General features: G+C 33.8%; 2 protein-coding genes across 3 annotated transcripts in view; one reads left to right on the top strand and one right to left on the bottom strand.

The window, feature by feature from the left end:
- The window catches only part of LOC111507743 (uncharacterized), a 413,420-nt gene that overhangs the window by 313,653 nt on the left and 87,226 nt on the right, over positions 1 to 12,541 (bottom strand). The gene's annotated exons all lie outside the window — the stretch shown is intronic.
- On the top strand, positions 3,677 to 5,189 carry LOC141485508 (uncharacterized). The gene is made up of 3 exons (XM_074182331.1): positions 3,677 to 4,186; positions 4,246 to 4,467; positions 4,525 to 5,189. Exons 1-3 carry the CDS (start codon positions 4,136 to 4,138, stop codon positions 4,639 to 4,641), a joined length of 390 nt encoding a protein of 129 aa, XP_074038432.1. The 5' UTR covers positions 3,677 to 4,135; the 3' UTR covers positions 4,642 to 5,189.

Below are 12,541 nucleotides of genomic sequence, written 5' to 3' on the forward strand. Positions count from 1 at the left end.
TCAATAATATAGTTTATTGTATGATTTTCATTAGAAAGAGTTTTACAAAAACCGCAACACGTGTTTCGCTATGCAATAGCTTTCTCATACGCTTGAGAAAGCTATTGCTTATTTTTACAATTGAAAAAGCTCAAATATTGGAAATCACAGAAAAGTTGAATGGATGATGAAATACTATGACAAATATATTTGAATGGATGAATGAACATCAGGTAAGGAAATTGAATCGATTGAAAAATTGATTGAAATAAGTGAAACGTTGAGAATATTGATATCGTAAAATTATAGAGACATGTTTCCATTTAACAATGAAACTGTGGTATTCAAGATTTTGTTTGATTCTAGTCACTTTCATCAATAAACTGTCTGTTCATAAATAATTCAATTATATTTAGAACTGGATATTACTATTTACTGAGAATATTTACAAAACAGAATCTCCAGTGATCCTTCCGATAATGAAAACGTACTCAAATAAGGTTTCTGACAGTTCCACTCTGCAGTTCCGTTTAGTTTACGTATTCTAGTGTCCGACCGAAACTGATTTTTACGACCGAAACTGAAACCGAAACCGAATTTCGGCAACGGTCTCAGTTTTGGCCGAAACCGAAACTTCCTTGTAGGATTATGTCGCAATAGGCACTTAATATTTATGTTATAAACAAAGTAAATCACAAAGTAAGTCACGACATGATTAGGCACGTGGACGCGGCAAAATGTCTTCGTCGCTTGTATGAAATTCAACGCGCCGAACATGACCGATTACAGCGCGAGAACTCTCGAATGCAGTTTTGGTTTCGGTCGGTTTCGGCAGGTTTGCCGCCGAAACTGAAATTAATCCGAAACCCGTTTTTTTGCCGAAACTCGACCGAAACCGACCTTTCGGTCGGAAACTGATTTATTTAAAGAAAACTAAGAAGAGAAGTGACTTCTGTCCTGAAATATTTATCATCAGTACCTTCGAATGTCCTTATGAATCGTAACATCGGAGGGCAGTGTACCTAATAGAAAAATTTAAGTGATACAGAACTGAGAACACAAATTTTTTATACATATTTCATCGTTCATACGGAAATTGTCCATTTCAGTCGATATTCCTCAAACAGTTGTACTGAATTTCTTAATATTGCTTTGTTCTCCACAACCAAACTGTTATCATTTTACCAATCCTGTATCAACTATCGTTCTCCATTACCTAAAATGATACCTCGTAAATCGATGCGGATATGTTTTCCTTGTATACAGAGTACGGACACACGTTGATGTTAATAGCTATTAACTAGATATTTATGTGTTTGTACTTCAGATGCCGCATACTATGATTACTAGGATCAAATATTGGGCAACGATAAAGGGTACAAGGACCTGATCCTGTGGTTGTTGGCTGGTGGATCGTAGAATGTTATGAATATTAAACCACACAAATTACTTCGAAAGTATATTAGCCACTGATTTCCAGTAAAGAAATTCATTTTCTGAAATACGTATTTATACTGATTAATTTTTTTCAAATAGTCAAATGAAAAGAAGGCTGCTTATTTTAAGGTTCGAGCCGAAACTCCACCAGAGAATTTTCCAGAATTTCTTGAAGATCACAGATGAAGAGGGTTAGTTTCATTTATAAATTAGCTAAAATTTCATTATCCTGGTTGGTTTTGTACTTATATTAGATGAATCAAAATTCATCATCAATTAGGTATAGTTCCAAAAATAGTAATGCTTTTCGAAAAAGACCTGGTTGAACTCTGTAGTCATTACAAAAACAACGTTCCAGTTATTTTGCAACATTGAAGGTAAAAATAAAGAATGAAAAGAAATTTGCCTGGTGAAGTACTAAACCATTCGTAAAAAAGGTTTTTGGTATTCTACTTTTTCATATTCATACAAAAATCTTCCTAAAGTAGGGAGCACTTAGGTACGAGATGAATTTTTTTTACAAAGATGCATAGAAGTTACTTCCAGATAAAAACATCGAGAAAAAGCATTTTCGATTGTATTTGCACATGAACATTGAATTACACGAAAAAAAAGTAATTTCTTAACAATTACCTTCATATGAACACTGAATTATATGAAAAGCCACATTTTCCTGTACAGTTTGTGCTACAAAAATTCTTTATGGAATTGAATCAGATATTATTCATTGAAACGCTACACAATAGTTACGATGTGAATTTCATTGATTGGAACACTATCACCCTCAATGGCTGATTTCAAAGTTTCAAAGTGAGACACTTGTCTTGCTAACTCATTACTAGATAATATGACAGAATAAATCACCAAATTCGCTGATAACATTATTACTTCACGTCACGGAAGAGTTAAATCTACTCATGTCTCAATAACTGTTCGCAAATACTTTCAACTGCTTATATTACTTTTTTAAGACAATACACAAGTACTACAGGTAAATCCTTAAGGCACTCTCAGAGCGGTTTCGTGCAAAAGTAGTGATTCACATTGGATTTGAATAGCTGGAGATTGAAAACATTTGAAAAAACGTTCTCAGTAAATTTATTCCACATAAACGCAGTTCTCCAGATGAAAGAGTTCTTAAACAGTAAAGTTCGAGGTGTACTGACTGTATCGCTCTTGATGGAATCAAATGTGCCAAGTTACTTGATTACTTCCCGTGAATATATCTATAAAAGAGAGACAAATCTCCAACCTTTCTTCGATGCTCCAGGCTATCAAGGTTGCACGTGATGTTCGCGTCTCCAATCAGACAGATGTCTCTTTTCTGGATGGAATCGAGCAACTTCTGTGTATGTTGGGGGGCAGATCTTCATACATGAGAACAATACTCCAAAGAAGCTGATCTGAGCTTTATAAAGCATCAAAAGTTGCTGAGGTGTGTACAGTTTTCGTATTTGGAACAGTGTTCCAAGCCTTTGAGAAGCAGCCTTTGCAATTCCAGCGACGTGATTGTGCCAAGACATATTGGTATCCATTTCAACCCCCAACAAACATATAGAAGCAGAAAGCGGAATTGTCTGACCTGACATTGTTATATCCAGTTCGGAAACATTCATCATTTTGGAGAAAACCGATAGCTGGGTTTTTGTGGCATTGAATTGAACCTGGTTACTTTCACTCCAATTCGAAATCACTTCTAGATACTCATTAAGATATGCAACCTCCTGCTGTCGGTGAATATGATCCTCCGTAGCAGATGTCCTGGAATCCAAATGGAATAACGAGACAAGTGTGCTGTCGTCAGCAAAGCAATATATTGGATTCCTATTTTTTTCCAGTAAGAAGTTGATATATAATAAAAAAAGGGTTGGAGACAATATGGATCCCTGGGGAACACCCGCGTTGATGGTGAAAGTATTCGAGATATATCCATCGACGGTCACTTGTAGGAAACGTTCTTTCAGGAAGCTGAAGAGCCATATACAAAGTCATTGCATCGAAGTTTGGCCAGCAAAGCTACACACGGTCAAAAGCCTTAGAAATATCAAGCGCAACAACTCTTGATGCTCCTTGTTTCTTGATTGCGTTATTCCAAATATGGGTCACATACGATAGAAGGACCCCTCCCATAGGAATATTGTTTGAATCTCTTTCCCAAAAGTCAATCTCAGAAAAAATCCATCAGAAACAAATAATGTCATTTGAATTGAAAGGAAAGATATATTTAGGAGGAATTGGTTGTTGAGAAAATAGTTATTTATGTATCAAGGGAATTAGGAGGGTCTTAATTACCGATGGCAAAGTTTGCGTCCCGAGGGCCTCTGGCCCGAGGGACAGCAATTGCCTGAGGTTATTAAGGCTCATTAATTCCCGTGGTACATAGATAATTTTATTTCTGACCGATTTCAATAAAATTTTGTTCATTTTTGAAACGGAAAAATGTACCAATTCATTACCTTCCCGGTATATTTGAATCAGGTACCGTTGATTATAGTAGAGTTTTCTTGTTGCTAGGTTGTTGCTATGTTACTTGTTTATAAACAGAACTTTGTTATCAAGCTGTGTTTGCGGTGAAAACGTGTTTTCTACCCCAAATATAAAGGAGGATATTTTGAAAAAAGCTGAACAAGAAAGAGAATCATTAATTCCATCGAAAAGTGAAGCCGTATACCAAAAAGAATACAAGATATATCTGGACTGGCTGACACGGAAAAATGTTATGCCAAAAGATGTCACTGAAACTGTATTTCTGGCATATTTTCAAGAACTGGTAAGGAATTTTCTATGTTTTTCGGTAGATTTGGTAGTAATTGTGTTTATTCGTTTCAGTCAGAAACGTATAGTCCGAATTCTTTATGGACTAAATGGTCAATGCTAAAATCGATGGTGACTATACATGAGAAACGAGATATCACCAAGTTCAATGAACTACAGGCTTTTTTGAAACGGAAGAGTAAGAGTTATAAGCCAAAAAAGTCTGCTGTTTTATCTCCTAAAGATGTTATCAGATTCCTAAAGGACGCTCCTAATGATATTCATTTATTGCATAAGGTAATTTTTTTCTTATTTTCCTTTTTGTGTGTATTTATTTCCTTTTTTTTGTTATAGGTTGTTTTGATTATGGGTTATTTTGGAGGATGCAGAAGTCAGGAACTTTTGAATATGAAGATATTGGATATAGAGGACCGGGATTCCGTTATGGTAGTGAACGTACCGGAAAGTTAAACTGGTGTATCGAAGAAATTTACAGTTGTGGATGAAAAAGAGTTCTCCGCTTTGCCTTTATTAAGACTTTATATGTCTTTGCGTCCTAAAGGTATTGAACGATTTTTTTGAGCTTCCGACAAAATAAATGTACATCTCAGCCAATTGGAAAAAACATGTTTGGGAAAATCCCCAGCAAAATCGCAATGTATTTAGGATTGCCAAACTCATCTTCCTATACGGGACATTGCCTTCGTCGCACTTCTGCTACTGCTCTAGCCAGTGCAGGAGCAACTATGACTAACTTAAAAAGACACGGAGGTTGGAAAAGTTCCACGGTGGCGGAGGGGTATTTGGAGGATAGCATCGAATTGAGAAATAAAACGGCGCGTATGTTGTCTACTTTGTCATCAGAAGAGGCAGGTACCTCGACTGTAGTGAACAGAAGCTCCAGCCATACAAAAGAAGAAATTGTTTCCAGTGGCGGAAGTAATTTTCAGGGAATATTTCAAAATTGTACATTTATTATTTGTAATGACGTGAATAAATAAAATATGGTTCAGTTTTCATTTCTATTTATTTTTACTTGTGAAAGGTAGAGGGAATTATAAAATCTATAATGTCCCAAGGGAGTTATGACCCTCTTTATTGATAGCAAAACTATGACGATATAAGCTTATAATATCCCGGTCAGAAATAAACGTTTTTTTTGACGTTCTATTTCTCCAACTTCATACAAAAGATAATGAGGAAGTTTTCCTCTCAAAAACTAGTGTCAATAATTATAAACATTTGAATTCATTGGGAATCCAAATTTTCATAATAGATTTGAAACAGCAGTCATACAGGAACGCCACACAACGTAAAATATAATAAACTATCAATAAGAAATTTCTCTTACTAAAACAAAGCTTTCTGTAGCTTCTGATAAGGAGTAGTGGACTAGTGTTTTCACTTTAAACAACTGGAAATTTACCTAAGATTGAAAGTTTTCTTTGTAAAATTTCATGTCAAATCTTCCATACATTATGTAGTGTATCGTTCCTTTTTACACGCTTTATATTAACGTCACCTGTATGTATGTATGTATGTATGTATGTATGTTTGTTTGTATGTAACTCTCAATCTCGGGATATGTATTTGACAGAATTATCGACATTATTGCTTGATCTATTCGCGGACAGATGACACTGTACGTCACTCCTTGATAAATCGACATTATTGCTTGATCTACTCGCGAGCAGATGGCGCTGTACGTAACCTCCTGGATATATCGACATTATTGCTTGATATATTCGCGGGCAGATGGCGCTGTACGTATCATCCTTGATATAATTCGAACTCACTTTACATGCATTTCTTTATTTGAAAAAAGTATTTTTTTTATTAACACGCGCGCCTGCTACCTAATTTGTAACCCTCCTTTGTGCACCTGCTGCCTTCCTTGGGCTTGGTAGCTGATATTTCGGAATCGGAAAATATCAATGGTAATTTTTTAAAACAATATACGGCTGATTGATCCCAAAGGTTAGATAAAATAAATATAGTTTAAAAAGACTAAAAAACACGGTTTTATAGCATACGATACTGAAAAATGAAAAATAAATATAGTTTAAGAAACTAAAAAACACGCTTATACATAACATCGAACTAAAGAGTTAAAAATATTTTTTTAAATGAGCTTAAAACAATAACAACAGAAAATACTAGGTGCTTTGTGCCATATTTTTTTTATATCAAGCGCCCGTCGCATTTTTCACAATAATACTAATATTTTCCGTTTGTTATTGTTTTAAGTTCATTTAAAAAAAATAGTTTTAACTTTTCAGTTCGATGTTCTTCAAAAGCGTGTTTTTCAATTTTTTGAACTATATTTATTGTGATATATGTTTCAATTCCATTCTGAATGTTTGCTACATGGACTGAATGACAAAAAGTGAATACCTAGTGGTCATAATCGAAAGTAGTTTTTTCTTTTGTTTTGTATCAAAAAGTAACTTTTCTGCATGGTATTTGCAATAAGCCTTTATTGATATATCTATTTCTACATTTGGTCGCTGGTTGGTTATCATGAGTGGTTCGTTCTATTCATTCAACCAAGTGTAGTATTTTGGATGTTCACTGTATATCGTCCGATCCTGTTAGTTGTCGCTCGTTAAAAGGTTAGGCCTCGTTAATCTATAATTTCCACTTCCTTCTGAGGGTTAACGTTTGTGAGAGCGCAACAGCTCGTTAAAAGAAAAAACACAAGATGATCACTGAAAGATCACTCACCAAATAAAGTAATGGGCTTCATTAAGAAACTGGATTTATGTGGTCGAGTTTGGAAAGCTATGAGCCACAATAAAGTTTCGCGAGTTGCAGTATAGTGTTGAATAGACACTTTGGACCCACATTTATACACAATGGTGGGGAAGTAGAAATATAAAAAGATATAGCCCATCGCATATTATAAACAACTGGAATTTACAGAAAAATGTTTACTCAGAAAATATCTATCAATTCTCATGAAGATTATTCAATAATTAGGCAACCTTTTTTGTTATTTCTAGAAGATATCACTAATACCACAAGAGATATAGATAGAGTATACATTACCCGAGAAGACAAGAAAAACATTATGAATATAACCAACGATGTCTATTGAACAAATAATAACTGAAGTCAAATATTTGACCAGAGCTACCTCTTTCTCTATATGAAATATCTGTTGAACACCTCCAATCTGCAGGTCACCGAATATTTACACAAATCGTTATTTTCAATTCACCGGCGCCGCTATATTATCTCTCCCATTTTATTTCCGAGTAAGGAAATCGAATCGGTAAAGTTCTTATTTATGGTTCCGTACTGGTGAATAGGTAAACTATTTTGGATGCATGCAGGGAAGAACAGTGTAATATGTTCAGGGAAAATGGGATGGTCGGGTCAGATATCCCGAGGGGATACAAAATCGGAATAAATGTTGTGGAATAATCTCCCGAACTACAAATCTGAAGTTGTTAGTTTTCTGACTGGGTTATTATGAAGTTTACTTTTGTGAGTACAAAAATGTTTCAAAGTAGCTATTTATGCTATGAGTGTTAAAAGTAAGGTTTTATTCTGTTAGTGAGCGATTTCATGAAGTTGTACAAAAATTTCTTTCTGTACAACTGTCACTAAAAGTGACATTTTTAATGGTTGTCAAGAGTATTAAAAGACGATGTTCACAAAGTAGCGTTTCAAAAATATTTTCAACACTAGTGTTGAAAGTATTTTCAACACGATTTTTGCGACCAAATAGTAATGAACAAAACATAATTATTCAATTTTCAAGGAAGTTTTATTACGAACAATAGATGTGGATACAATTAAATTCAGTTACCATTAATTAAATTATAACTATTTATGAACATCAATATGAAAAGTACAATTAGAACAACTGCTGTGTTGACAATTTCATGGGCATTAATAACATTCAATTCTTGAAATGATAAGGAAGATGCTGTAACGCTGGAGCTCTAGCTGTTGGGATTATTCTTTCAGCAATAGCCTTTTTATAAGAAATAGATTGATCGTTGTTACCTCCAGCTACTGTTGTAGACTTCCATTCTCCGCGCTTCTTAATATCCATTATATTTGCTCCTGATTCTGCTAGCAAAGAAGCAGAAGACCTTCTGAAACAGTGACCTGAATATTCCTCTGGTTCCGGGAGGTTCAGAAACTCAGCAATGTTAGAGGACATTTTCCCAAACGTGTTTATACCAACTGGTCGGCACTGCATTTATAATTTGAGTAATTCAGAAAAAAACTTAGATGATTGAAAGGGCGTGATGCAACGAATTTATTGAAATAGTCAATGTTCAATGATAACATTGATAAATGGCACAGTTCTTCCGAAAATAGTAGCAACTTTCATTATCGAATATTTTTCATCTGGCACCTCATTTATAAACCTCTGGACATGTTCGAACTTGAGAGTTTTTGATGTTTTGGGCCTATAACTTTCATTTTTCCGCTTTAAAAATGCTATTATATGCTTGTATTAACACCATTTTTAACGAGCGCACTCGACTTTATCATTTGAAAAATTGCTCCACAAAGTTGACGAGAGTTACATATTTTTGATTTCTCTTCTAGATAGGCTGAGAGGACGGTTTCGCTGAAATTTCCTTCGACGTTTTCAAGTCTACACCAGCTATAAAAATTGGAATATGCGATGTCGTACTGTTGAGCCGATCTTTTTGGTAACAATTCAATTGAAGCTCTTTTTGCAGCCTCTTCAATATCGTCATGAAATCACAATTTCTCACTATTGTTCTCCATTATACAAGACATTAGACACTAGCAAGAATTCCAAATGTGACTTCAAATAAAACGCGTGAGCTGTGAACGATACTGTTTGCTAGTAACAGTATCGCACATTTTTCAGAAGTTACATTTGCGAAAATTCAAATTGAAATCCCCTCGTTTCATTAGAAAAAATATTGAAGTATTCTTTTTGCTTCATTATTACACTGAGGGTAGTTGAATGATGGTTCAAAATGGGTTCTTATATTATTCAAAGGTCGTACCCCTATGAAAAATAATCCTCAAAACTACGTACAATATGCACTAAATGGCGTAAAATTTCGATTTTTGAATATCTGTATGACATTGTGCTATGTCTGAATAAAGTAATATCTGAAGTATAAATTTTTTCTTTCATTTGATCTTTAAATCTAGATATAGAATATAAACATCAATCAATGAAACCCAAACGATGCTATAAAAATTTAGGCTAAGTGTATGGTTGTCAATTCTAAGTCAATTCTTGTGAGAAAATGAAGCATTACAGTTAGTTTTTTTCTTCAGCGAGATACTATCTACTTCCATAATACGTATATATCTCTACTTGATGCAGTAATCATACTTATTCTTTTTTGAAATAACCGGAACAACATCTCGATTGAACAATTGAAACTTCTCATACTGTTCTCTGAAGTTTTGATATAATTCAAAATAATGGAATCATTTCCCGTACGGCAGAGGCCAATTCACGGTATTCAACGGACTTGAAAATTAAATTTAAATGAAACCACAATGCAGCTTTGCATTCAGAACAAAAAACCGCAAAAATGAACTGCAAAACTACATTTTCACGCGCATTTCCTGGAATACTTGTGATTTTCATTTGAAACTTTGCCATCAAATCGTTTCTGATGTTAGGGGAGATTCGGGCGCCAACGTAGCGGCAAGAATTTCCCTTTTGTTATCGTGCGGAAGAAAAGTCTTATTGTTTTCGTATCTATGAGTCACAACTACGGTGTGCATAATGGGGGGATTTATTCTGGCCGAAATCTCGTAAAACGCCAGACGAGAAAATATTGTATACGTATACGAAAGTCAATTTAGTCAGGGAATGGATTTTGCACATAGAAATATCTGACGAAAGAAAAATGGAAAAAATGAAATTTATGAATTGAATGAAATGACGATTGATTGACGCAATGCCGCTTTGACACAATACCACTCTTTTTTCTTTCCATAGATGGCGTCTTGTAAGCGAAATATGGTTTGTACGTTCTCGTGCTTAGTTTATAACAGATTATTTGCTGTTTCTGAATTTATCAGGAGCCTAGTTTACAGACCAGAGTCAATAATTAAAAAAAAATAACAGTGGTTTTTTATTTTTATCTATTTAAAAAAAAATTACGAAATTTGATGAAAACGTATCTTTTTATGTAGCAAATACACTGTAATTCATTTGATTTGAATTATTGTTCTCAAAAAAATACAAAAAATCGAAAAAAACTCGAATTCGATTTTTTTTAAATAATACCTATGTACAATTAAAAAGTTCATTTATTAAATTCTGAATATATAAATATACATGTAAATCATACTATTGAATTTAGATACTTGGCATTTCTTCGTCATCAGATTCTACTTGGTCTTCAATATTATTTCCAGTATGCATTGGTTCTTTGTCCACAATTTCCTCTGAATCAGTAACTTCCTCGTAGGTTTGTTCTTCCATATTGGAACAATTTTTAGAACCATGACATATTGAGCAGCCACATTTTAAACTATTACATCCAGTGAACAGCTGCAACAAATAGTTTTAGGCAATCCTTCCGGAATCAATTACTCTTTTTAAATTTGGACATAATGCCCAAATTTAAAAAGAGTTCGTTACCCAACCAAATTTGAAGCTGATAATATGTCCTGTAACAATGTTGTTCTGCTGCTCCTTCTGTGGGTGGGAGGTTTTCCAAAATGAAAGATGATTTAATTTTTGCCAATTGATATTAATGAAATTCAATGTTATTTTTACATTTATAAATAGATTTGATTAATTGTAGTCCACTTTTTTATATCTTATCTACTTGCGTCTTTTTATAAAAAACATTGGGCAAATTTGACATTTTTTAACGTCTAATAATGAATTTACGATACTTTTCATTCCCTTTTCGGCAAATCCAGATGTTGTATCGCAACCGGAAAAACGAAGCAGAAATCCAACAATATTTTGGAAAGATTCATGTTTGAAACTATCAGACGTGAAAAATAGATTCTTTACATTTCTAGAACCTGGTTTGAGAAAATGAATGCCATGATTATTTGAATTTAATTGAGTTAAAAGGTCCAAAATATTAATATCTTGTTCCACAACAATTACAGTTTCATTACTATCTCTGGCAGTTTTTATCGAGGTCTTAATTATGTCAGAATCAGCATCTTCTTCTACTTGTTTACAGGAAAACCCTTGTGACTATAGTCTTTTTATTGAATTTTTTATTAATTTTTTCTTTTTTTTCTCGTTAGATAAACACTTTTTCTTACAAAAATGGTATTTTTGGATGGTTTTGATAATCAATCTCTGGAATATTGTCTGAGGTTTTTCTACGACTACGTTCTCCTCTTTCAGTTGAAGTAGCTGCTGTTCTTGAATTCCAATACTATGATGTATTTAATGTTCGATTATGAATTGAAATATGACTACTTTGAATGGAAAATATAAAATAACCTAATATGTTAGAAATAGTTTTTCTGAAGAAATAACAATAGTTGAGTTTGCACACATACAAATACAGTAAAGCCCTCATTCGAAAGTTATCGTCTTGGATGTATAACCTTTTTTGCTTCCAAGAGTGCTTTTGAAAATTGTGGAGATATTTTACCTTGATTATCAATTGTCTCAGTCAATCAATTATGAACTGAATATTACTGGAGTTTTTTCCTCAACACCAAACCGTTATTTCAACACCTCGACACGTGTTTCGATCACCAAGTGATAACTTCAAGAGAAAGAATAAACTGAGTTAAAATAACGGTTTGGTGTTGGAGAAAAAACTCCAGTAATATTCATTTCTACACCAAAGGTTCCTAACAGTGCATCAAAAAACTTTTATGAACTGGTAAAGAATGAAGATCAAGAAATAAAAGTCTTTCGCAACTTCTTATTATCTTCAAGTGAATATGGAAACAGAAAATGTACTGATGTAATATACTCATATTCCTGATGCTGCGCTATCGAAATCTATTTCCAGGAGTTAATTAAATGCGGTATGCACAAAGTGAAGCATCGGATTGCGAGCCATTGTTAGGGCAATTAAAATATTTGTTAATTCAAACAATGAACGAACGAAGTGGATGTTTATCTTTTGTGAATAGCTGAAAATCCTCAACCTATTTTTCTGCATAATGATTTCAGATATGAAATTTGATGAAACCGCATTGGGAAATGTTTGTTCATTATGGTTTTGAAATGATTTCCGGGAAATAGGCGTTCAATTTGAAAATATCGTCGAGTGGATGCATTGTGATGGAAATTGATCGAATATATATGTAGTGAATATCATGACAACCGAATAAAGTCTGTATGATGGAAAGCACTACGAATAAAGCAATTTGAAAATTGTTCGACTGAATGTTTTTCTAAGAAGCACTTCCAGTAATA

This window comes from Leptinotarsa decemlineata, unplaced genomic scaffold (assembly GCF_025532065.1).
Source record: "Leptinotarsa decemlineata unplaced genomic scaffold, Ldec_3_MD MMD2_tig00026328_RagTag_RagTag, whole genome shotgun sequence".
NCBI classification, from domain to species: domain Eukaryota; kingdom Metazoa; phylum Arthropoda; class Insecta; order Coleoptera; family Chrysomelidae; genus Leptinotarsa; species Leptinotarsa decemlineata.